This window comes from Prunus persica, chromosome G5 (assembly GCF_000346465.2).
Source record: "Prunus persica cultivar Lovell chromosome G5, Prunus_persica_NCBIv2, whole genome shotgun sequence".
Lineage (NCBI taxonomy): Eukaryota > Viridiplantae > Streptophyta > Magnoliopsida > Rosales > Rosaceae > Prunus > Prunus persica.
Window position 1 is genome coordinate 18,368,843 of NC_034013.1, and position 24,390 is coordinate 18,393,232.

At 39.3% G+C, this 24,390-nt stretch overlaps 4 protein-coding genes across 11 annotated transcripts; 1 reads left to right on the plus strand and 3 right to left on the minus strand.

Annotated features, from left to right (window-relative positions):
• On the minus strand, nt 520-2,046 carry LOC18776288 (UPF0426 protein At1g28150, chloroplastic). Its single transcript, XM_007209704.2, has 3 exons — nt 1,912-2,046; nt 1,637-1,792; nt 520-943 (listed from the first exon to the last, which is right to left on the minus strand). The coding sequence occupies exons 1-3, from the start codon at nt 1,948-1,950 to the stop codon at nt 764-766; spliced, it is 375 nt and encodes a 124-aa protein (XP_007209766.1). The 5' UTR covers nt 1,951-2,046; the 3' UTR covers nt 520-763.
• LOC18776600 (abietadienol/abietadienal oxidase) lies at nt 3,499-6,599 on the plus strand. Its single transcript, XM_007208712.2, has 9 exons — nt 3,499-3,780; nt 3,863-4,187; nt 4,265-4,414; nt 4,625-4,864; nt 5,140-5,226; nt 5,443-5,521; nt 5,823-5,944; nt 6,064-6,191; nt 6,374-6,599. The coding sequence occupies exons 1-9, from the start codon at nt 3,548-3,550 to the stop codon at nt 6,465-6,467; spliced, it is 1,458 nt and encodes a 485-aa protein (XP_007208774.1). The 5' UTR covers nt 3,499-3,547; the 3' UTR covers nt 6,468-6,599.
• LOC18775658 (probable pectate lyase 4) lies at nt 12,183-13,614 on the minus strand. 2 transcript variants are annotated; one of them, XR_002271823.1, is made up of 4 exons: nt 13,423-13,614; nt 12,852-13,209; nt 12,557-12,698; nt 12,183-12,479 (listed from the first exon to the last, which is right to left on the minus strand). XR_002271823.1 is itself a non-coding variant. In XM_020564424.1 (3 exons), the coding sequence occupies exons 1-3, from the start codon at nt 12,950-12,952 to the stop codon at nt 12,363-12,365; spliced, it is 360 nt and encodes a 119-aa protein (XP_020420013.1). In that variant the 5' UTR covers nt 12,953-13,614; the 3' UTR covers nt 12,183-12,362. The 2 variants fall into 2 exon arrangements, 1 of the variants encoding a protein (XP_020420013.1); XM_020564424.1 differs by having other exon boundaries at nt 12,852-13,614.
• Nucleotides 20,327-24,390, minus strand: LOC18775742 (sm-like protein LSM8). 7 transcript variants are annotated; one of them, XR_002271824.1, is made up of 9 exons: nt 24,045-24,389; nt 23,369-23,404; nt 23,179-23,240; nt 22,408-22,492; nt 21,814-21,854; nt 21,638-21,712; nt 21,385-21,437; nt 21,084-21,270; nt 20,327-20,672 (listed from the first exon to the last, which is right to left on the minus strand). XR_002271824.1 is itself a non-coding variant. In XM_020564428.1 (9 exons), the coding sequence occupies exons 5-9, from the start codon at nt 22,442-22,444 to the stop codon at nt 21,180-21,182; spliced, it is 297 nt and encodes a 98-aa protein (XP_020420017.1). In that variant the 5' UTR covers nt 22,445-22,492; nt 23,179-23,240; nt 23,369-23,404; nt 23,619-23,677; nt 24,045-24,389; the 3' UTR covers nt 20,857-21,179. The 7 variants fall into 7 exon arrangements, 6 of the variants coding, with proteins under 6 accessions (XP_020420017.1, XP_020420014.1, XP_020420016.1 ...); XM_020564428.1 differs by lacking the exon at nt 20,327-20,672 and adding an exon at nt 23,619-23,677 and having other exon boundaries at nt 20,857-21,270; XM_020564425.1 differs by lacking the exon at nt 20,327-20,672 and having other exon boundaries at nt 20,857-21,270.

The following is a 24,390-nucleotide window of genomic DNA, read 5'->3' on the forward strand; positions in this document are numbered from 1 at the left end:
TCTTAACCATCAAAATGAAAAAGGATAAGTTAATGGGAAAAACCCATATGACAATATGACACGAAAGAACTTGATTTGAGGAAGAAATCACCAGCTAATTAGGGAATAATTATTTCCTACTTTAAGCCTACATGTGGTTTTAACTTTTGAGCCATTTGATGATATTCAAATGACGGGGAGAAGAGAAGTCAAGCAACACAGGATATGTATCCTATGAATTTACATAGTTCCATTATCCTGCAAGGATGAGGTATTCAAATCTTGAGATTGTTAGGCACAAGGTTTAAATCCCACCGAAAAAAGAAATAAATATAAAACCCAAATGGTGTCCCTTACGTTTTCCTAACGCAATGTAATATATAGTCCTGCGACGTTGAAGACATCACAAAAATCACAAAAAGAAAAATCCATCTAACTAACAAATCGAATTACAGGATCCAAATCTGAAACCTGACTCCAGTAGAGATTCAGTTATGCTCATGCAAATTACTTGTCTGAAGTAAACCATTAACCACTTGGTAAACAGAAACAGTCCTTTATGTTATATCTTTCAAAAGCTGTTATCATGGAGGCTTTTTGTTCAAAGTGAAACTATAAACACAAATACATAAGAATGATACTTACTATGAATCCGCAGACATATGTGTGCCATTGTGTCAAAGAAATATTTGACATAAGTTTCCAGCATATATCATATCAATGGGGCCATGATTACATGCTTAACCAACCAGAGGAGCCTAGTATACACATACAAAGATAGATGTTATTCAATCTCAATCTGTAGCGGGACTTCTTCTTCTGGTTCTAACCCGCTAGCATCAATTTCTTCCTCGGTGATCCCAGAGGCTTCCACAGTCCTTGAAACCCAATCCTTGAGTGGATCTTCATTCAAGTCAAGTCGTAAGAGACCAGCAAACATCCCTCCCATGAACGCAACTGGCTCCTAAATGACAAGATATACAGAGAAATGATGGAAATAATAGTATACCATTTATGTTGCATTCCCATCGAAAATTCTTTTTATCTAGTGGCAGTGGCAAATATCATCTAAAACACAGTAGATGGGAGAGCTGGGAGAACAAATGAATAATATATAGTATGGAATGCATCTTCATTTAACAGCTCATGTCATAAGAAAATGATCAAAGAGAGTTACTTTTAACAAAGCAAGCATTGAGGTAGTACACGCTACTTGGATTTGGAAGAGAACTACTGATGATACTATCCAAACATGGACAAGACAGATATAACTCAGTGGTGTCTACATCAGGCAGACCTTTTTTGGACTAAGATTTTAAAAGAAAAAACAAGAGGAAGTAACTAATGAATATACCAAAGCAAATGATCATGTTGTGTTATGCTCCAAGACCAAGAGTGACATTTTGAATCCATATTTTGCATCCGCATGAGATGCTGTGTTATCAAGATGCAAGAATAAGTTGGTAACAGTCTAATCCCCCCAAAACCCTAAACCATCCAGAATAAACCTCTTACAAAATCATACACTACAAGCAAACCAATATCAAGATAAAATCCCTACCTTACACGGAATTTGGGAACTCAGAATTGAGTAAATTAATCGGGATTTATTTATATATGAATTGACTTAAGCGCTAGTAGCAGTAACAAGTAGTACCTTAAGCGCTTCTCTGAGAATGGGTTCCTCAGTGGGATTGAAGAAAAACGCATTAACCCCATCATTGTTCCCCAAACGCACTTTTGTGCTGCTGCTGGGACTCATCTGCTTTGGTAATGTCGATGGTTTTATAAACCCAAGCTTCTTTGATTTCCACTGTTACCCAAATTTGAATTTTTCATAAATCGTAAATAAATACTGGCTGGAACACCAGATCAATAGATAGATGAAGAATAGGAAAAGGACAAGTTAAGCCTCGGGTGGGATTCACTCACCAGTGCACAGCAAGGAAAATTCACAACAAAGACTGACATGTTGAGCTTCCTCTGCTGCCTTCTCTTCTCCTCTTATGTTGAACCTTGAAATGCTTCTTCGGTTCTGCTGATTCCCCCGACTAGTAGATTTATTAAATATATATTTTTACAAATTTTGTTTCTCTACGGTAGTCTTCGGCCCGTGGTCCTTGGGCGGGCTTTAGTACGGTCCAGTGAGCTTTGATCCACACTAGGACTCCAAAAGCTACCCAGATTAATCCAACTTTTCAAAGTGGATAGCCAAGTCCTGGGCTTTCTTTCGGACTTCCTCTATATAAGGGTCTGTTTTTTGAGGTTAACAAAGAGTCTTTCTATAGTGAAGTCTTTATATATGGTCTTTAGATGATGTTTTATTTTTTAATTATTGGATTATGTTTGTTAATTTGATCAAAGAGTCTCACTTAAGGGCCATATATAATGCTCTCACTATGGTATTCTTAGGGGTAACAAAGAGAGCGGGAGATGTTACAATGTGAGGGATTTGGGCGAGGCGTTTGAATGATCTCCTCATTATTGCATTTGACATAGAAGTATTAAAATAGAACCTTGACAGTTTAGTGGTAAGCTGAGAGCTTGGGAATGGGGTGCGTGCTACTCGAAAGAAGTATGCTTGGCTGGTTTTTGCTGGCATATATAATTGCGATCTAAGGACCATTTTCACACCCTCTTGATAAATTATGGCACAAATTTAGGACCTTGATTCTTGGATGAATTGACAAGTTTGACCTACCTAACCTAAAACTTAAAGTCCTGGAAAAAAAAAAAACCTAAAACTTAAAGTGGCAATATTTAAGCCAAATAAAAGGTTCCGTTGCTCAAAGCTGATATAATTTGTATTAAGTAGAGCTGCCAAGCCAAAGAAAGTGAGTCTCGAGCTTACAAATTGGGGCGAATGATTATGCGCTTGGAAATGTGTTAAAGACTTAAAGGTGGCAATATAATTATTGATTGTTCATACGAATAAAATATATACACACATAAACAGAGCAAGTGGTCAAACTTAATTGCGTTCTTAAACTTGAAGACGTACGACGCACCTCACCTGGATTCATGCTTTTGCAGTTGAACAAGCTAATATATATATTGAAACTTATAATGCACCCCAAAAAAGGGGACATTCCAGAATTCTACCCATGTGGCTCCAAAGTTTATTAGAAAAGAATAAACAGTTAGAGTCGAGCTAGCAAGATATAATAATAATTGATAATCATTAGAAAACTGATGATGAATCATGATTGGGGGGTGGGGGTGCCTCCTCTCCTCCTCTGCTAGACTATGAATACATTAAGGGATGGTGGCAATCTAATTTCTCTCTGTAACTCGACGTGATTCCGTCAACGATGCCTGCTCAGCAACTAAATGATTAATTATTACTCTTGTTTTATTTTAATAATAAATATAATCATGTTTGTGTGGTCGTGTTAACTTGTAACTTGTAACTTGTACTAGACTAGTGGTTGAATTCCCTTCATAAATAATATATATGTTCAAGTTAATTACCGTCAACGATAAATATTTCTGGCTGGCAGAAAGGTTTGAGCTGATCTCTCCTTCCTCCTTCCTCCGAATCTATTAATTTCTCTAGCTCTGATAGGAAATGGTGGGAGACTTTTTCACAGCGAGCAGCCTGCTTCTGATCTCGACGACACTACTGTTCATTTGTTTTCTTGCGAAATTAATTAGGAGAAGAAACAGGGTGGTAATCAGGAGAAGCACATACAAATTGCCGCCAGGGAGAAGAGGCTGGCCAATAGTTGGGGACAGCTTCAGTTGGTACAATGCGGTCGCAAGTTCCCATCCCCCTCACTTTGTTGAACAACAGGTCAAAAGGTATGCACTACTACTGCAGTCTGCAATTGGGAACGTTTGGCTATATATAATTCATGCAAGCTTTGTGTTTAATTTTGAACAGGTTTGGCAAGATATTCTCGTGCAGTCTGTTTGGAAAACGGTCTGTGGTATCAGCAGACCCAACCTTTAACCGGTTTGTAATGCAAAATGAAGGGAAACTGTTCCAGTCTAGTTATCCAAAATCTTTCAAAGATTTGGTAGGGAAAAATGGTGTGATAACGGTGCATGGAGAGCAACAAAGGAAACTCCATCGAATCGCCTCCAACATGATGCGTCTAGAGAAACTCAAGTTTAATTTCTTGGAAAATGTTCAAATGGTTATGACTCAAACTTTGAGCAATTTTCCAAGCAATCAAGTAATACTTCTCCAGGATGTTTGTAGAAAGGTAACAAGTTCCAACCCCTGATATTGATTTTCAGGATTCTCCTCCATCGCGTACCTAAATAATATACCATGCTGCAGGTGTCTATAAATCTAATGGTTAATCAACTTTTGGGAGTGTCGAGCGAGTCAGAGATTGATGAGATGACTCAATTGTTCTCCGACTTCGTTGATGGTTGTCTCTCTGTTCCAATCAACTTTCGAGGTTTTGCTTATCATACTGCGATGAAGGTGCGTACATATAATAACTTTCCACTGGAATTATATATGAGCTATCACCTACAAGGGTGTCCCTCAAATAAGCTTATATATGAAGTAATTCCTCAATTGAAGCTCTTATTTTGGTTTTTTTCTGTTTTTTCTGATTCTTTATGCATGCAAACTAGTAAGTAACTAAATTTTACAAATGTGATAATCAATGTGTAATTAATGGTTTCGCAGGCTAGGGGAAAAATCATAACCAAGATAAATAGGATAATGCAAAACTACAGGGAACAAGGCGCAACAGAAGTTGGTAATGGCGTGCTTGGGAGATTATTGGAGGAAGAAAGCTTACCTGATGAAGCTGTAGCAGACTTTATTATCAATCTTCTCTTTGCTGGGAATGAAACGACTGCTAAAACAATGTTGTTTGCAGTCTATTTCCTTACTCATTGTCCTAGAGCAATGAAACAATTGGTGGTACTTATACACAACTTTACCATTCCTGATCGTCTTACGGTTTTTGCTGCTATAATGAGGGCATATTGTAATCTAATTTTCTTAAACAATACGAAGCAAGTCATGACCATATATGCATATTTTGTTGAAGCTCTACTTGTTATATACTTCTTGTAGAATGCCCCTAAAAGTAAGGTCGCTCAAATCACATAATCTAAACATGTATACTGTCAAAATATCTTATCCTTTCTCTTTGAAATTAAGATCCCTTGATGTAGAAATTATGATCATGACAGGATGAACAAGACAGTCTCCGAGGCAAATTTGTTGCAGAAGAAATGCTTACATGGCAGGATTATAAAGCAATGTCTTTTACACAATGTGTAAGTATCACCAAATAGAAAAACTAGTCACATGCCATGATTTCATATTCGAGATTTAATCTTTCCTCAACTTTAATTTAAAGAAAAGAAAACTCCAAGCTGAAACAATATTCTGAAATTAACTTAGGGCTACAATTGTAAAATTATCCTTTTTTTCATTGATAGCATATGATGTCTGTGTACTAGATATACCTAAGTAATCTTCAATATGTACAGGTCATTGATGAAACACTTCGCCTTGGGGGAATTGCAATTTGGTTAATGAGGGAGGCAAAAGAAGACGTTGAGTACCAAGGTAGGTAGTTTGATCTCTTTTTGTATATCTCTTCATCCTCTCTATTTCTTATTAATAAAGACATCATATCATCTATAAAACCAGGAAATGGTCGTATCGTATTATGGACTCTTCAAGAAACCTTACAATTGTGTATTTAGGCATATATATATATATATATATATTTGTTGTGTCGCAAGGCAAGTCCTATATAAGAGTCCACTACTCTGTCTATTGTTCCTACCTTAAGTCAATACCTTAAATGAACTTGTATCGAGCCACTTACGTATAATTAACTCTTTGTCATAATGTTTTTGGGTAGACTACATTATTCCAAAAGGATGCTTTGTGGTTCCCTTCCTTTCAGCAGTTCATTTGGATGAAAATGTGTACAATGAAGCCCTCACCTTCAATCCATGGAGATGGATGGACCTTCAAAATCAGGTTAGTGACCTCTAATTACAAACGTTAATGGTGTTCTTATCTTTATATATATATATATATATATATATATATATGTTTAAAAAAAACAAACATGTACGTATGTCATATTTTCTGAGTAGGAGAAAAGAAATTGGAGAAGTAGCTCATTTTTTGCACCCTTTGGAGGAGGAGCCAGATTCTGTCCAGGAGCTGATTTGGCTCGCCTTCAGATTACCCTTTTCCTTCATTACTTTGTGACAACATATAGGTAATTCTTATTATACATACATTTCAATATTTAAAGCTTAAGAAGTTATTATACAATCACGATCACGAATAAGCTGTTTGAGAATAATTGTCCATGCATGCACTCTCCTGAAATCTTTCATTGTTCTTGGTCATCGTACGTACAATTCCCACTTTAAAACCTTATATATGGATTGCAATCAGATGGACTCAGCTTAAAGAAGATCGGATGTCCTTCTTTCCCTCAGCTCGTTTAGTGAACGGCTTCCAGATTTGCTTAACTAGACGATCGACGTGAACAGTGCAGGATATGGAGTTATCCATTTATTTTATTTCGTATTCAAATATGTGTGTAAATAAATTGACTTTTGTGGTACAACAAAGAGTTCAAAATATATAATAATACAGAAATGAATGTTGCTCCACTAAACACAGCCGATCCTGAGATTTATGAGGGACAAAAAATCTTATAACTAAAGCCTATCACTAATAAAAGATCATGAACTGCTATCTTCCAACAAAAGGATTTTCTAGATTGTTTCCCCACTTCCTCCTCTAGTCTGGCTGTTTAAGTTTACTGTTTGTGACATAAAGTAAAAATGAAAATTGGGGGCCTCAGGGCCAACCCATTAGTACCTTTTATAAACACAATTTATCCCCTTACAAGTTGGGGGCCTCTCTCTCCACCCTTTATTTATGGTATGTGGACAATTTGTCTGCTTAATTACATGTTATTAGCTAGGCAGATCAGTTTGGCCATACATAATCAGGGGGCTAATTCTTATTTATCAAGACTAGATTTTGTTGAATGCAATGTTTGCGAAAAAGTAAAAAGTAACAGAGTGTAGCCTAATTATTTCTGTTGAGGTGCATATATATATATATATATATATATATATATATATATATCATATCTCCACATCGCATGATGGGCGTAAGACTTAATTAGCATCTGGATCTTTTGATGCATTTTAAAGCACCAGATGACCTTGTCAATGAGCGGACAGATTTGGCATTAACAACTGGGAAAGTTTGTTCTCCGTTATAGTTTGGCTTTGCTCTGCCGGCACCTGTTTTGAGAGCTATTCCACCGTTGCAGCCCAGGCTCGGGTTTGGTGTGGGACCCACCAACTCGGGCCAGCCCGAAGGCGAGACCAGCTCCAGGTCCAACTCGCGTTTGCTGACGTCAGCACTCGCGTCACGCTGACGTCAGCTAGCGCGTTTCAATTTTTTTTACCGTTGGCACGTGCAATGCACGCGCCAACGATAAAAAAATTTGAACCAGCGCGCACTGACGTCAGCGCGACGCCAGCTCCAACAGTACGCTGCCACGTGTCGCCTCCCCAGCCTTCCGATCTGCTTCTCCAAATTAATCCAACGGCTGAGGCTTTTTGGGCAATAAAAATATGAAAAAAAATCGTAAATTTTTTTAAAAAATTCTAAAAAATTATGATATTTTTTTTTCTATAAATACCTATCAATACCCTTCACTTTCAACACCAATACTCTTACATTTCATTATACTTCTACTATTATTCACTCTTTTTACTCAACATTTTCTTCTTTTTCATCTAGCATTTTGATTTCATATTTTTATGGCTTCTTCTATCGAAACCGGAGGGGCTTGGAGCACCATGGAAGATGTTTCCTTGTGTGAGGCTTGGCTCCAAATTTGTCATTGTCCCGTGTCCGGCAATGAGATGAAATTTTTTCATATGTGGAAAAAAATTCATGCCGAATTTTGTGAAAAAATTCCGGGGTCTACTCGTACGGAGCCTCTGGTTTTATAGAAAAATTTGGCAAGATAGACATGCCACGTGGCTTGATTTTATTGGATGAAAATCTTATCTGAAATTTGAAATTCATTCGAAATTTGAACCCTAATTTGTATGAAATTTGAATTTTGAAATTCATCCGAAATTTGAATCCAAAAATCTTATCCGGAAATTTTATCTGATTATGAATAGTCTTGACACGTAGGAATCCGGAAATCTTAGCTGAAAATATTACCCAAATTAATTATTTTCATTAAAAAATAGGGTGAAAAAATAAAAAAAATGAATAATAATTGCCCTTAGCCATGGCAATGGGTGGAAACACAAAATACTATTTACAAGGGCAACTACTATTCACGTAAATAGTAGTTGCCCTAGCTCCACCCTTGCCATGGCTAAGAGCAACTCCACCCATTTGCCCTTAGCCATGGCAAGGGTGGAGCTAGGGCAGCCACTATTCACGTGAATAGTGGTTGCCCTTGCAAATAGTAATTTGTGTTTCCACCCGTTGCCCTAGCTAAGGGCAATTACTATTCATTTTTTTGTTTTTTTCTCATATTTTTTAATGAAAATAATTAATTTGGGTAATATTTTCAGATAAGATTTTCGGGTTCCTACGTGTCAAGACTATTCATAATCATATAAAATTTCCGGATAAGATTTTTGGATTTAAATTTCGGATGAATTTCAAAGTTCAAATTTCAGATAAATTTTTGGGTTCAAATTTCGAATGAATTTGGGTTCAAATTTCAGATAAATTTGGGTTCAAATTTCAGATAAATTTGGGTTCAAATTTCGGATGAATTTCAAATTTCAGATAATATTTTCATTCAATAAATCAAGCCACGTGGCATGTCTATCTTGCCAAAATTTTCTATAAAACCAGAGTCTCAGCTCATACCTCTCACACCACATCTTTCTATATTTTCATTTCTCAGAGTTTAGAATTCATACTTCATTCATTCTGAATGGAAGAATTTAGGAGATGCTTGGAGAGGCAAGAGAGAGAAACAAGAGAGAGAAACCGTAGAACAGATGAAGTCAATGAGTTGCAGAGACAAGTCGATGAGCAAGTTCTCATAGCAGTGGCTTTGCAAGAAGAAGAGAACCAAGGTCGCCGCCATGGTTCACAAGTCGGCCGCCGCCGGAATGTGGAAAGATATAGGCATTCTCGGGGTAAGAATCTTTTGGAAGATTATTTTATCCCAACTTCTTTGTACTCTGATGTTGATTTTCGAAGGCGATTTAGAATGCAACCTCATTTGTTCAATAAAGTCATGCATGATATTTGTAATTATGATGCATACTTTGTTCAAAAGTGTGATGCTGCTGGGGTTTTGGGGCTTCTTCCGGAGCAAAAGGTTATAACTGTTATACGAATGTTGGCGTATGGAGCATCTGCTGATCAGGTGGATGAGATTGCCCGGATGGGGAAGTCCACTACGTTGGAGGCTTTGGTAAGATTTTGTCAAGCAGTTGAAACTCTGTATACTAGGGACTACTTGCGTAGACCTACTCCCAGGGACCTCCAACGGCTTCTACAAAAAGCCGAAGCTCGAGGATTTCCAGGAATGATTGGTAGCATCGACTGCATGCACTGGCAATGGAAGAATTGCCCAACTGCCTGGCAAGGTGATTACGGAAATAGAAAAGGCCAAAAAAGTATCATCCTTGAAGCCGTTGCTGGCTTCGACACATGGGTTTGGCATGCCTTCTTTGGAGTTGCAGGATCCCAAAATGATCTCAACGTGCTGGGTCAATCCCCGGTCTTCAACGATGTATTGAGAGGCCAGGGCCCCAATATCACCTATCAAGTCAATAATACAGTGTACCAGACGGGGTATTATCTAGCTGACTGCATCTACCTGAGGTGGACCACTTTTGTCGAATCTATTCCGAATCCCTGATCCCAAAAGAAAAAATTATTTGCTACCTATCAAGAGGGATACAGGAAAGATGTCGAAAGGTGTTTTGGTATCCTTCAAGCTCGGTGGTTGATTATTCGAGGTGCGGCCCATATGTTTGATGAGGAGATCCTCAGAAGCATTATGATGACTTGCATCATCCTCCATAATATGATTGTGGAGGATGAGTATGATTATGATGCTTTAGAGGTGTATGAACCGGATCCAATGAACACGGCTTTGACATGGATTTATGAAAGGCCCATGGGGCCAAGTGGAGAAGCATTTGAGCCGGAACCGTTGGTGAGGGATGGTCATTTGATGACCCGAATGATAGATCGATATACAGAGATGCAATCTTCGTATATTCATGAAATGCGTCAAGTTCACTTGATGGAGCATCTATGGGCGGTGAAAGGCAATGAAGAAGAATGATGGAGCATAGATGCTTTGGTTATGTTTTATTTTTATATGGTTTGGTTGTGTTGTATTTTTATTTATTATGCTTTGGTTTATGGTTTGGTTGTGTTGTATTTTTATTTATTATGCTTTGGTTGTGGTTTGTTATTATTATTGTGCCTTGTTTGTAGTTTTTTTTTATTTTTATTTTGTTTTGTTTGAAGTATGGAATATGTTGAATAAAAAGGTAATTTATTGAATACTTTGTTTATTAAATAACGAAATCTAATACAAGTCATTACGAATTACTACTACTAAAATAAAATACATGAATTACAACAACTTTAAAAGAAAACATGAAAAATACAAATACATAAAAGGTAGGCTAACAAATTTAATGGTTTCCATCATTTAACCAATCCGTGTTGCTAGGCCCATCATCCCGGAAAAGTCTTCTTCTCATAACATCCCTTCGTTCTAGCTTCCAAAATTGTTTTGTTTCAGGGGACATATGACTTGTATCCATGACCATGGTTTCCCGATCCGTCATGTCTATATCTTTTTTGCGCAAATACTCCCTTTCTCGTGCATACTCAGCTTGAAGGGTCAACTCGTTATCTTGGCGTTTTTGCTCCATTTCAATTCTTAGGCCATTTTGCCTTGCAATTTCCTCCAAAAACTTTGAATTATGATTGCTTGAATTACCCACTTTCTTTGCCTTCGCGGCCTTTCGGCCAATGGGCCTCGGCTCCTTTTCCATGGGTGAGTCTTGACTCATAGGAGAATCAAGAGATGAATCTGGTGCCATTGAATCACGGAGTGGCGTCTCGTTTAATACAACGTCGGGACCCGTTGGAATAATTATGAAGCGTTTGCAATATTTGACCACCTCCCAACATTCATGATGGGTGAAATTTTTTTTGCCACCCCCGGTTGCATCGAACCACATTTGTGCTTGTATAATCTATTTAACAAAAAAATAGAATGCAATAAATATTTAAAATATATTGGATATGCAAGTAACAAAAAAAATAATAATGAAAATGCAATTAACCTTACAAATAAATTAGAAGTGCAAGAAAATTAAGAAACAAGTGGAAATGCAAGAAATATTAACAACATATTGAAAATGCAAGAAATATGAACAAAATATTTAAATTGCAAGAAATATTAACAAAATATTGAAAATGCAAGCAATATTAACAAAATATATATATTACGAGATTAAACTTAATAAAACAAAAATTATAAAATACTTACCTCGTTAGTACGATTTTCCCCGCTTCTATAGTTGTCCATCGCTTTTGCTAGGGCAGCTCTCCATTTTTCCAACTCTTTATTCAGGATTTTCCACCTACTGGATAATGCCATCTCCGTACGAGTAGACCCTGGAATTTTTTCACAAAATTCGGCATGAATTTTTTTCCACATATGAAAAAATTTCATCTCATTGCCGAACACGGGACAATGACAAATTTGGAGCCAAGCTTCACACAAGGAAACATCTTCCATGGTGCTCCAAGCCCCTCCGATTTCGATAGAAGAAGCCATAAAAATATGAAATCAAAATGCTAGATGAAAAAGAAGAAAATGTTGAGTAAAAAGAGTGAATAATAGTAGAAGTATAATGAAATGTAAGAGTATTGGTGTTGAAAGTGAAGGGTATTGATAGGTATTTATAGAAAAAAAATATCAGAATTTTTTAGAATTTTTTAAAAAAATTTACGATTTTTTTTCATATTTTTATTGCCCAAAAAAGCCTCAGCCGTTGGATTAATTTGGAGAAGCAGATCGGAAGGCTGGGGAGGCGACACGTGGCAGCGTACCGTTGGAGCTGGCGTCGCGCTGACGTCAGTCGGGATTTTCTTCCTCCTGGGGCTGGTCTCGCCCTCGCACGCGCCAACGGTAAAAAAATTTGAACCGCGCTAGCTGACGTCAGCGTGACGCGAGTGCTGACGTCAGCAACACGCGAGTTGGACCTGGGGCTGGTCTCGCCTTCGGGCTAGCCCGAGTTGGTGGGTCCCACACCACCCCCGGGCCTGGGTTGTACGCTGCAGCGACTTTTTTTTTTTTTCCTGCCCTCGCCTCGGGCTGTGCTCCCTTGGTGGAGCTGCTCTAAGAGCAAATGGGTGGAGTTGCTCTGATGAAAGAAGCCCTATTTTCAAAGATATCTCCCACCGAGTAAAACTTCCAGGATTCTTTGTTTCCAATGCTGTCCTTCCTCCAAGTGATCTGTGCATTGCATTCGAACTTTATTATTAGTAGCTAGCTATATATATTCTTAATATATATACATTTGAGTTAATTACCTCTTTATTGTTTCTCGATTTTGGTGCAATGAAGAGGTTGGCTTCACTCTTAACGCTAGGGTTCATGCTTCCTCCCCCAATGGCATACTGAGACCATTCTCTGTAGAGATTGTTCACGACATGTGCATATCCGTAACGAATCCTGCATGCATACATAACACTCAAGTTCTGTACAGGTATATATTACGTACTTTGCTTATAGTAATAGCTAGAGAGCGGTTGAAAAGTAAAGGTAGCCTATTTAGCAGTAAATTAATTAAGCCCCTCGAAAAGCAGCTCATTAATTAATACGCACCTTGGCATTCTTTGGTTGCAGTTAGGTCCAAAATGGTTGTACACTACGGTCACCCTCATGTTCTTATCCCGAAAATAGCCATCATCGTGGCCCAGAAGCATGACCTTGTCTTGGTCTCTGAACCAATTGTTGGAGACGGTGATATCGGTAGATCCACGAGTAACATCGAGAAGACCATCCTCGCAATCATACACAGTGTATTGTGGTCTATCCAAACTTTTGATGCAGTAACCAACCTGATTGCATCTCCATCAACCTGCCCCAGTGGCATTGTCTTTCCATCTGGACCCATAACCAAGCTTGGTGCTTGGGAACGGCAGTGGTGGATTCGAAGGCCATGGATGATTATATTGCTTGCCTGATGTGTGTATATATATATATATATATATATATATAATATTCATTAAGGAATTAACATGATATAGTCTGGTCGAACCAAAAATATTAAAATGATCTACCAATTTCCCAAAAAGGAAAAGAAAAATCATTCCCTTCTATGAACGCGCTCTGACTCAGAAGAAAACTGATGTATAAGATGAACACTTGGACGCATATATATTATATTACGTACCTTAAAGACCACCAAGCATGCATTACCAGCAATGTGAACGCTAGGACCTCTTCCGTCAATGGCAGTGAAGCTACTAATGAGAAGTGGTTTCTCAAGCCTAATGCGCATGTCCCTCTGGAAGGTGATCCACTTTTTCCCTCTGATGATGGTAGCCCCCTATCTCAAAGTTCCAGGTTTGGGGTCTAACGCATTGTCACTGTAGACAAAGAAATTTTGGTGCAATAAATTCCATTGACAAGAAAATAATTAGGGTTCGGTGGATTAAATCGTGGGCCCCGTAATTCGCTCACGTGGCGTGTGACTCATCAAAAGCGGATTAGTTGTCAAAAATGACAAATGGCGACATCCGACGGAGTGCATCAAACGGTTCAAGATGAAGACAAAATTAAAGGAAAGAATCTTCTGTGATTGACTTTGATTTAAATCAAATATTAATCAGGTTAATCAATTAAAGATAATCTGGTTAAATTGTCAGATTATGGGAATTGATTTAAATCAAATCAGAATCCCACAAATCAAGGTTTTAAATAGGAAAAGTTATTTAGGTCAAGCAGCCGACAAAAGCCTATAAATAGGAGGCTTCAAGACGAAAGAAGGGGTCGGGAGAAAAACCTAGCACTCAGAAGAAACAGAAAACTCTCTGCATTCTTCGCCCTACTTTGGAAGAGCCACCAAGCACAACCAATACGTGCCGGTTCCTTCACCATAGAAAAATTCCAAACACCAAACAAGCTTCGTGCTACCTGTTTGATCAAGATCAAGTCTCTACGACCCTTGTATCAAACACAAATTTTTTTTAAACACTTTGGAGATCGAATCAGAGGATTCAATACAGAGATTGTAACCCTAAATTTCATTAATACAAAATTATTTTGTACACGTGTTCTTGTCTCGTTTGTCGCAGGAAATTCGTGTTTACAAATTTGGCACGCCCGGTGGGACTATCTCTACCTCTCATCTCTTTCTCCAGTTCCAAAATCAATCAACACACCAAAAACGATGGCTTCAAAGAAGATTCAATCCGTTCCCTCGACGAGAGGCAAAAGCGTGAGCGCCTCCTTCTCAAGCGGAGATTCTGCTGGGGTCGTCACCCAGAGCAAGGCCAAGGCGATACCCGCAACTCAACATGTTACTTCCATACCGACTCAAGCCAAGGCGAAAGATGTTCACCGAAGGCGCGAACCGGTTATCAATTTGGCCTCATTGGGGCAAAAGAAGAATACCTCTCAGGCGGATGAGATAAACTCTCGGAGTGAAGGGATGAGTTTTTCAGGTTCGGAGAATTCGAGAGAACGCTCACTCTCGCCTGTTTCAGACGCTGACTCGAGCACAGGCTCATACCATGGATCCCCGCCTGACGATCAACAGAAGAAGCTTACCTCGGCATCCGTAGGTGAGTCTTATTCTATGGCTATGCAGGTCATGGTGACGGGAGCAATGTCTATTGAAGAACAGTTGGCCCATATGAGCGAAGCAGTCACGAAATTGACGAAGATGGTCGAAGAAAAGGATGTGCAGATTGCTTCTCTCATTAACAAGTGGGAGACACATCAAGATAAGGAACCTAGTCAAGACGTGCATAAGAAAGAATCACATCATGAAGCTGAATCCAGCGAGAAAGGATTTGGTCATGAAACAGAGTCGGGTGATAAGTCGCATGGAAAAGGCAACACAGCCTCGGTGGGTTCTTTGTCTATCCAACAACTTCAGGACATGATCACGAACACCATCAGGGCTCAATATGGTGGGCCTTCTCAAGATACATTTATCTATTCCAAGCCTTACACCAAAAGGTTAGACAACCTTCGAATGCCGACGGGCTATCAACCTCCAAAGTTCATGCAGTTTGATGGAAAAGGTAACCCTAAACAACATGTTGCCCACTTCATCGAGATGTGCAACAGCGCTGGCACTAACGACGATTATCTCGTGAAGCAATTTGTCCGATCACTCCGAGGCACTGCATTCAACTGGTACATTGACTTGGAATCTGAGTCAATTGACAGCTGGGAACAAATGGAGAGAGAATTCCTCAACCGCTTCTATAGCACTCGTCGCTCAGTTAGCATGCTAGAGCTCACTAGCACAAAGCAGCGAAAAGACGAACCTGTTGTTGACTACATCAATCGTTGGCGTTCATTAAGCCTCGACTGCAAAGATCGAGTCTCAGAGTTATCGGCTGTAGAGATGTGCATTCAAGGTATGCATTGGGGTCTGCTCTACATTCTTCAAGGGATCAAACCCCGTACCTTTGAAGAATTGACCACTCGTGCGCATGACATAGAGCTAAGTATTGCTAATCACGATGGAAAAAAGGAAATGGTGAGTGATCATCGAAATGACAAGTCGTCGAGAAATGGGGCAGACTCTTTGAGGATACGCATCTTGGAGTCAATGACGATCAGTGCTACTCCAATGAAGATTTCCACTCGAGGCAAGAAAGATGCGAGGAAGGCCGAGTCGACTCAAGATCAAGAACCACGACGACACACCCTAAAAGAAATGAAGGAGAAGAAGTATCCTTTTCCAGACTCTGACGTAGAAGGCATGCTGGAAGACTTACTTGAGAAGAAGGTGATTGAGTTACCTGAGTGCAAACGCCCTGAAGAGATGAATCATATTAACCACCCGAAATACTGCATGTACCATCGTGTCATCAATCACCCAGTGGAAAAGTGCTTCGTGTTGAAAGATCTCATCATGAAGTTGGCACAACAAGGAAGAATCGAAATGGATCTTGACAAGGTAGTAGAGTCTAACCATGCTACGATCTCGTTTGTCTTATCTGGTTCGGCACATTCGCCCTCACTTCAATCACTGGGGGCATTCTCTGAAACCCATCAACTCAATCCGTATGAGTGTGTTGGAGTGAAAAGTCAAAGTAGTGTCGTTTCATTCGATGACGATAATGAAGGATGGGCATTGGCTACTCGGAAGAAGTTACATAAGAGTGCACCTTTGTCAAGAACTCCTCGATCAAAAAGATTTGTAAGCAAAAGAAGTTCTCCTCAATTGCATAAAAGGCATAGAGGAAATGAATTATCAAATATGAACAAAATGGTTCCAAAAGATGAACTCTTGAAACAAAGGTCGCCTAGCCCCATCATGCTACATGACTTCTTCCCCAAGGGATTCTTCAAGAATAATGCGTCGAGCACCTCCCGAGGTAAAAAACATAAGGAGGATACTTCTCACTTCGCTTAACACGAATTCGACCAAACGCTCCTTCGCCTGCACGAGCCAAAACTGCATAAGGCACTAAACGCTCCTTCGCCTGCACGAGCCAAAACTGCACAAGGCACCAAAACGCTCCTTTGCCTGCACGAGCCAAAACTGCACAAGGCACCAAACGCTCCTTCGCCTGCACGAGCCAAAACTGCACAAGGCACCAAACGCTCCTTCGCCTGCACGAGCCAAAACTGCATAAGGCACTAAACGCTCCCTTCGCCTGCACGAGCCAAAACTGCACAAGGCACCAAACGCTCCTTTGCCTGCACGAGCCAAAACTGCACAAGGCACCAAACGCTCCTTCGCCTGCACGAGCCAAAACTGCATAAGGCACTAAACGCTCCTTCGCCTGCACGAGCCAAAACTGCACAAGGCACCAAACGCTCCTTTGCCTGCACGAGCCAAAACTGCACAAGGCACCAAACGCTCCTTCGCCTGCACGAGCCAAAACTGCACAAGGCACCAAACGCTCCTTCGCCAGCACGAGCCAAAAACTGCATAAGGTACCAAACGCTCCTTCGCCTGCACGAGCCAAAACTGCACAAGGCACCAAACGCTCCTTCGCCAGCACGAGCCAAAATTGCATAAGGCACCAAACGCTCCTTTGCCTGCACGAGCCAAAACTGCACAAGGCACCAAACGCTCCTTCGCCTGCACGAGCCAAAACTGCACAAGGCACCAAATGCTCATTCGCCTGCACGAGCCAAAACTGCATAAGGCACAAAAATGCTCCTTTGCCTGCAAGAGCCTAAACTGCACAAGGCACTAATTGCTCATTTGCCTGCACGAGTCAAAAATGCACAAGGCACCAAACGGTCCTTCGCCTGCACGAGCCTAAACTGCACAAAGCACCAAATGCTCCTTCGTTCGCCTGCACGAGCCTAAACTGCACAAAGCACCAAATGCTCCTTCGTTCGCCTGCACGAGCCTAAACTGCACAAGGCACCAAATGCTCATTTGCCTGCACGAGCTGAAACTGCACGATGCACCAAGTGTTCATTCGCCTGCAAGAGCCAAAAATGCACAAGGCACCAAATGCTCACTCGCTTGCATGAGCCAAAACTGCAAACTAAAAAAAAAAAAAAAAAGGTCTCTTTGGGAAAGTATCTGTGCTCGATCAAGTTGGGCGTCCTCCAATACGTAAAGCCTAAGCGCTTGAGCGGGTTATCACCAAGTCAGAGAGATGGATCAAACCCAAGCGGTATAGGACATCTACGTTCTTTACTCGTCCTCCATTTACGTAAAGCCTAAGCGCTTGAGCGGGTTATCACCAAGTCGGAGAGATGGATCAAACCCAAGCGGTATAGGACGTCTACGTTCTTCACTCGTCCTCCACTTACGTAAAGCCTAAGCGCTTGAACGGGTTATCACCAAGTCGGAGAGATGGATCAAACCCAAGCGGTATAGGACGTCTACGTTCTTCACTCGTCCTCCATTTACGTAAAGCCTAAGCTCTTGAACGGGTTATCACCAAGTCGGAGAGATGGATCAAACCCAAGCGGTATAGGACGTCTACGTTCTTCACTCATCCTCCACTTACGTAAAGCCTAAGCGCTTGAGCGGGTTATCACCAAGTCGGAGAGATGGATCAAACCCAAGCGGTATAGGACGTCTACGTTCTTCACTCATCCTCCACTTACGTAAAGCCTAAGCGCTTGAGCGGGTTATCACCAAGTCGGAGAGATGGATCAAACCCAAGCGGTATAGGACGTCTACGTTCTTCACTTTCTTTTGAAGCACCTAAAAAAAAAAAAGAGGACGACGCAAGCACAGCAATAGTATGCCAATATTGAGTTTGATGTTGCATGGTGGGAGTGCACCCAAAATAGAAGATAAAAAAAAAAAAAAATAGATGAAGAAGGAGAAGAAGACGCCGGCACAAAGAAAGAATAACATGCCAAGGGTAGGTTCTTGTGGCTAGAAGAAAGAAGAAAAATAATAAAAAAAATTGACAAGAACATGATGAAACAAAGAATGGGTTCAAGCCTACCAACAAGCAACTCTCACCACTTTGGTTGTTGAGAATTCGGATGATGCAAACTTCAAAGTCGTAGACCTTCTTGCCAACAAGAGGAGTTTTTCTGCTGTTCTATTTGGTTGATCTCAATATTCATGAACATAGTGCAATTTAAAGAAACCAAAGACCATCAAAGCTCCTAGTAGGGTTTCCCATTCCTAGTTTAGAAAAGTATGGGATTTTGTATCTTGCTTCCCAAGATCTTACCAATATTGGATATTATTAAGCTTAATAATATCACCAAAAAAAAAAAAAAGGGGAAACCAACGTTGGAAATAGGTTAGATATTCTCAATGATATCTACCAAAAAAAAAAAAAAAAAAAAAAAAAAAAAAATAAAAAAAAAAACAAGCTGCACCTCCCTACATGTGAAAAGGCACATGTCTACAATGCATCATGAAGTGGGGGCAATTTGTAGACAAAGAAATTTTGGGGCAATAAATTCCATTGACAAGAAAATAATTAGGGGTTCGGTGGATTAAATCGTGGGCTCCGTAATTCGCTCACGTGGCGTGTGACTCATCAAAAGCGGATTAGTTGTCAAAAATGACAAATGGCGACATCCGACGGAGTGCATCAAACGGTTCAAGATGAAGACAAAATTAAAGGAAAGAATCTTCTGTGATTGACTTTGATTTAAATCAAATATTAATCAGGTTAATCAATTAAAGATAATCTGGTTAAATTGTCAGATTATGGGAATTGATTTAAATCAAATCAGAATCCCACAAATCAAGGTTTTAAATAGGAAAAGTTATTTAGGTCAAGCAGCCGACAAAAGCCTATAAATAGGAGGCTTCAAGACGAAAGAAGGGGTCTGGAGAAAAACCTAGCACTCAGAAGAAACAGAAAACTCTCTGCATTCTTCGCCCTACTTTGGAAGAGCCACCAAGCACAACCAATACGTGCCGGTTCCTTCACCATAGAAAAATCCCAAACACCAAACAAGCTTCGTGCTACCTGTTTGATCAAGATCAAGTCTCTACGACCCTTGTATCAAACACAAATTTTCTTTAAACACTTTGGAGATCGAATCAGAGGATTCAATACAGAGATTGTAACCCTAAATTTCATTAATACAAAATTATTTTGTACACGTGTTCTTGTCTCGTTTGTCGCAGGAAATTCGTGTTTACAGTCACTTGGGTCCGTGACTTGATAGTATACGATATCTCTTCCTATGTTGTTGCTCATCTTCCCAGAAAATCCCACCGAGCATAACGCAAGTTCCTGGCGGTTCCTTCTCCAATCAGAGTTCCATCTCCAGCAACCATCGATCACGTTCAATTTCAAGCCATCAACTTTGGTTTTCGTAGCGAAACTCGGGTTTGGAATGAAGCTGGCAATGGCGATGAAAAGGCCCAAAACAAAGCACCAGATACTGGCATTGGGACATTGATGACAAGCCATTATATGTGTTTCAAACTTACAGATATAAAAGGAGGAGAATGGAGGGAGAGATATTTATAGCCAGATTTAACATTCGGTAATTGCTCCTAAGTTTGTTTAGTTGTGGAGGATCAGTCTTAATGGTTAGCTAGCTGTCACGAAATGGTATGCACGGAAAATATGAAGGTTTTGCAGTTTCGCTTCTCCTTCTCAAGTTTAGCTCGTTAGCTATCTAATTTTGTGCTCCTTTTTTTGTTAGCTATCTTTGTCTAGCATCCAAAAGAAGGGAGCGATGGACTGTTTAACTGTGTTTAGTGGTGGAGCAATAGAGTCCTATGATTTTCAACAACTACGTAGTTGCATACATCATATATGGTTAAATATGTAGTGAAAATTCCGCCTCCACTAAACAAGTCCTTTAATTAGTGCAGTATACAAGTCCATTAATTAGTGCATTGGCTTATCATTGTGAGAATGTATAGGTAAAAATATCCCACATTAGAAAGCTAGAAAACCTTACAAGGGCATAAGGTGTTGGGCTACTCCCCATTGCCAATTTGCCAATTGATTTTGCGGTGGAACCTCAACCTCCTTCAAGCATAAAGCGAGTTTAGTCCTGTCCAGTTATTTAGAATTCGAATTTCAGAGTTCATAATGAACGTGGTTTCTTCAAGAACAAAATGAATGAAGATTTTTTTAATACATACAATTTCAGAACCGGTCAACTTTGAAGGGATAATCAAGACTATATCTTTAGTAGCAAAAAAAAAAAAAAAAAAATCATTCATTCACTTTCTGAAGACAGAACCCATTCACTAAAAATAGAAACATTGAATGGAAAATAGAAACATCGTTTAAAAAAAATATAAATAGTGGGGATCGAAGGAATCCAAAAGTTGCAAATAGATAGATTCATGATGATAATTCTGCTTCATTGAATCAGTGGTTAAGAAAATGATACTGGGAAACACCTTTTGAAACCTATTATGCATGGATATAGCAAACCCGGATTTCCATAATTGTATACCTATTCTGCTTCATTGAATCACTCATATGCTATGACATTTATTTGGTAGGTCACAACCTATCGAGTCCACAACCGCTCCATGGCTTTCATGCTGAATCAGTGGATGACAGGCTTGAGGGGATAGGCTTTCATATTCGACCAGTCAACAGTAGAATCAAGATCTGCATCTAGTTCCCCAACAATGCTTCTGCAACAATTGGAGGATACATATTTATAGGAAGTACAAAGTCTAATTCAATCCAATTCACTTTCCGCAACCAATGGGAAACTAATGTAAATAGAATAAAGTCTTGACACTTACATGTTGTCACCTCTGATTATATACAATCCCAACACGAGTTGCTGAACACCCTCCTGCCAGTCAGAAATAACAAGAAGTTACCAGTGTCAGTGGGACAATAAAACGAGTATATGTTTTGTATATAGTACTTTGGCAACAATACCCCCATGAGCAGGGTGTCAGGCAGTAGAGAGGAAACACAGTTGCACCAATTAAAACTTAAGATACTGAATGTCCTGAGGAAAATAACAAATGTTACAGTCAAGATGCAAACCTTTGTAGAGAAAACACGTTCATGAGATTCATCGAGAATGATATTCGTAGCTTGGTCAAAGCCTTTCAAGACTCCCTGAATTAGAAACCAAAAAAAAAAAAAAAAAAAATTGTCAGTAAAACTAATTCGATCAATAAGAAGTAAAAGGTGCATTAGAGTATTAGTGTATAATATACCACAATATTCCGTCCATCATTTGTGATAACTGAAATTGTTTCTGCACATAGAAATGCTATAAACAGTTAGAGAGAGAGATCTGAAATGCTCACAGCATAATGCCTCTAGGCTTATGCCCTGCCTTAAATGGGGTAACAATTTGAGATATTTAGTCATATACCCATTCCTAGCACTAAAACTATAAAAAACCCTACATAATTTAATTTCTATAAACAAACCCAAAAAAAACCCAAAAAATGACAGCTGGCCCTATTGAATTTAATTTTGATTATTAAATTACTTTAATGCCCTATTGAGTGTTTTGGGCTTTTTTATGAGGTTTTGGGGTTGGGTTTGTTTTAATAAATCAATGACAGTTTTGTGATTCAAAAGACGTTAAAGGCCTTTTTGTTATGTTGTAAATGGACTTTGGTTGTGTTTCCAAAATTCATTTCATATAGGGTTTTTTTTAATAATTTGGGCTCCTATATTGGGTATAATAGTGAATCTCCCTAAAACTTTGGGTATAGGATACAAAAACTATATTCATGCATAGTAATCAACAACATTGATATTTGATGGAAGTAATAATGGATAGTCGAGATTTTCCATACGATCAACAAGTGACTCAAGACCAGGGCCACTGGACATATTTCAATTCTGAATCTTCTCTGCAGTACTGTTAATGAACAAACTTTTCTGCGAGAGAGAGAGAGAGAGAGAGAGAGAGAGAGAGAGAGAGAGAGAGAGAGAGAGAGAGATTCAGAATGAATAATACCCGTCTAAAGGAAACAAAATACATGACAACACTAAAAATAATCTTCTTCTATTACAATATTTAGGTGTTGGGGGTGTGTGAGGAGATATTCATTCTAAAGTATTGAATTTATAACCAATAATACCAATTCAAACAATCATCAATAGTTTAAGCTATATAACTCTTGACCGACTGGAACATACAGAGTTTGTAAGTTAAAGCATTTTGGAAGGCAAACGTAATTTACGCAATATTCCCTAGAAACATAAAAGGTATATGAAGGTCTATTATATTCCCAAAGATCCATATGATATAACATATGTAAAGGCCAAACACATGAGGCCTAGGCCTAACACCTCCAATCCCAACATGCCCCTAGGAAGTTTATCTAAGGTCAGCTCTAGTTATGGGACCCAGGGGCGAAGCCAGGATTGTCTGGCGGGGTGGTTTTTAACACTACTACAAAAATCGCAATAGACAACGGTGATAAAGTACATATGCAAAAATTGGATCAAGCTCCAACTCTCATGATAAAGTACATATGCAAAGCAAAATGCACACCAAGGAAATCAGCAGTTGAGTAGACAAGGAGGGAACCAAAAGAAGCTCTAAATAGGGAACTGCTAACCTGCATCAAAATAATGTAATTTGTGATTGTTGATAAATGCTTGGTGAACTTTGGGAGACAGACTGCAAGTTTGCAAATGCCACAGGAGCAAATTGAGTAAGATTCAAAATATAACAACTTGATCGTATTAAATTAATGAGCATCAAAATAATAGAAAAAACAAACCACTACAAGTGAAGCACTGTCATACCCAAATAGCAAACCTCCAAAAGCTGGAAACAGAAAGCTAGAATTCCAAGAATTTAGTTATTAAGACAGTTAGAGAAAGCAAGCAGGAACCAGAAAGAGAACATAAGAAAGTAATTATTGGTCAGCAACCATGGGGAAAATAACATTAAAAGACAAAAAAGAGAGTAAAAGAAATAAAATCTCAAAATTTTGAAACAGAACATATTACATATATGTCAGACATGCAATTTAGAACAGGTTGCGTCATTTACTTTAAGGATTTAATCCCTCAGAGACCACAATGCGACTCAAACACCCTCAAATTGTACATCTGAAACAAACAATTAAACTAAGGACTGCACTGCACAAGAAGAATTAAATTAACTGCACGCATTTCAAATAAACGAACCTAAAATCCCTACAAATTAAAAAATAAACTTTCGAAAACGGGGTATATATTATTATTGAGAATATTATGTCGGGAACTTATGAATGGAAGACACATAATCCGCGAACACCCAATACAAATGTGCTGACAATCAGACTTAGGTATCAAATCTTAAGTGAAAACCAACCTACTATCAAAATTTAAAGGAAAATGGTAAATATCCCAGAAACGAATTCGAGCACCTTCTGTCGAAATCGAAACCAGAACCCTAACAATGAAGAGATAGTGCAGGAAAGAAAAAAAGCAATACCTGAAAAATCTGGTTACTTTGGCCTCAGAAAGCCAGGAATTAGAGTTGCGAAGGTTTGCGGTAATAAGTTCACAGTAAAAACCCCAAAGAATTGGGAATTTTGCTCTAAAAATACACTATTTAATGCGGACAAAGCAAAGGAGCGAGGGAGAGCGTTTCGTATTATGAGATTGGGTTGAGGACTTGAGTGGAGAGAGACACAAGCCCACATAGGATAGCATAGAGAGGAAGGACAGAGAGATAGAGAAAGATCAGACGAGTTGAGAGATGTGACCTGGATAGCGCGAGGGAGATGGTGTTTGGGAGATGCGAGAGAGTTGAGGGAGAGGGTTTTTCGCGGGAAATA

Coding starts and splice junctions, on each gene's coding strand:
- LOC18775658 (XM_020564424.1), bottom strand. CDS start 12,952: ATGCTTCTGGGCCACGATGATGGCTATTTTCGGGATAAGAACATGAGG. Junction 12,699..12,851: donor TGCAACCAAAGAATGCCAAG/GTGCGTATTAAT, acceptor GTATGCATGCAG/GATTCGTTACGGATATGCAC. Junction 12,480..12,556: donor AATCGAGAAACAATAAAGAG/GTAATTAACTCA, acceptor TGCAATGCACAG/ATCACTTGGAGGAAGGACAG.
- LOC18775742 (XM_020564430.1), bottom strand. CDS start 22,444: ATGTCCAGTGGCCCTGGTCTTGAGTCACTTGTTGATC. Junction 21,713..21,813: donor ATGATGGACGGAATATTGTG/GTATATTATACA, acceptor TTTCTAATTCAG/GGAGTCTTGAAAGGCTTTGA. Junction 21,438..21,637: donor AACGTGTTTTCTCTACAAAG/GTTTGCATCTTG, acceptor TCTGACTGGCAG/GAGGGTGTTCAGCAACTCGT.
- LOC18776600 (XM_007208712.2), top strand. CDS start 3,548: ATGGTGGGAGACTTTTTCACAGCGAGCAGCCTGCTTCTGATCTCGACG. Junction 4,865..5,139: donor GAGCAATGAAACAATTGGTG/GTACTTATACAC, acceptor TGATCATGACAG/GATGAACAAGACAGTCTCCG. Junction 5,945..6,063: donor GGATGGACCTTCAAAATCAG/GTTAGTGACCTC, acceptor TTTTCTGAGTAG/GAGAAAAGAAATTGGAGAAG.
- LOC18776288 (XM_007209704.2), bottom strand. CDS start 1,950: ATGTCAGTCTTTGTTGTGAATTTTCCTTGCTGTGCACTG. Junction 1,793..1,911: donor ATTTTCCTTGCTGTGCACTG/GTGAGTGAATCC, acceptor TTTGGGTAACAG/TGGAAATCAAAGAAGCTTGG. Junction 944..1,636: donor TTCTCAGAGAAGCGCTTAAG/GTACTACTTGTT, acceptor CTTGTCATTTAG/GAGCCAGTTGCGTTCATGGG.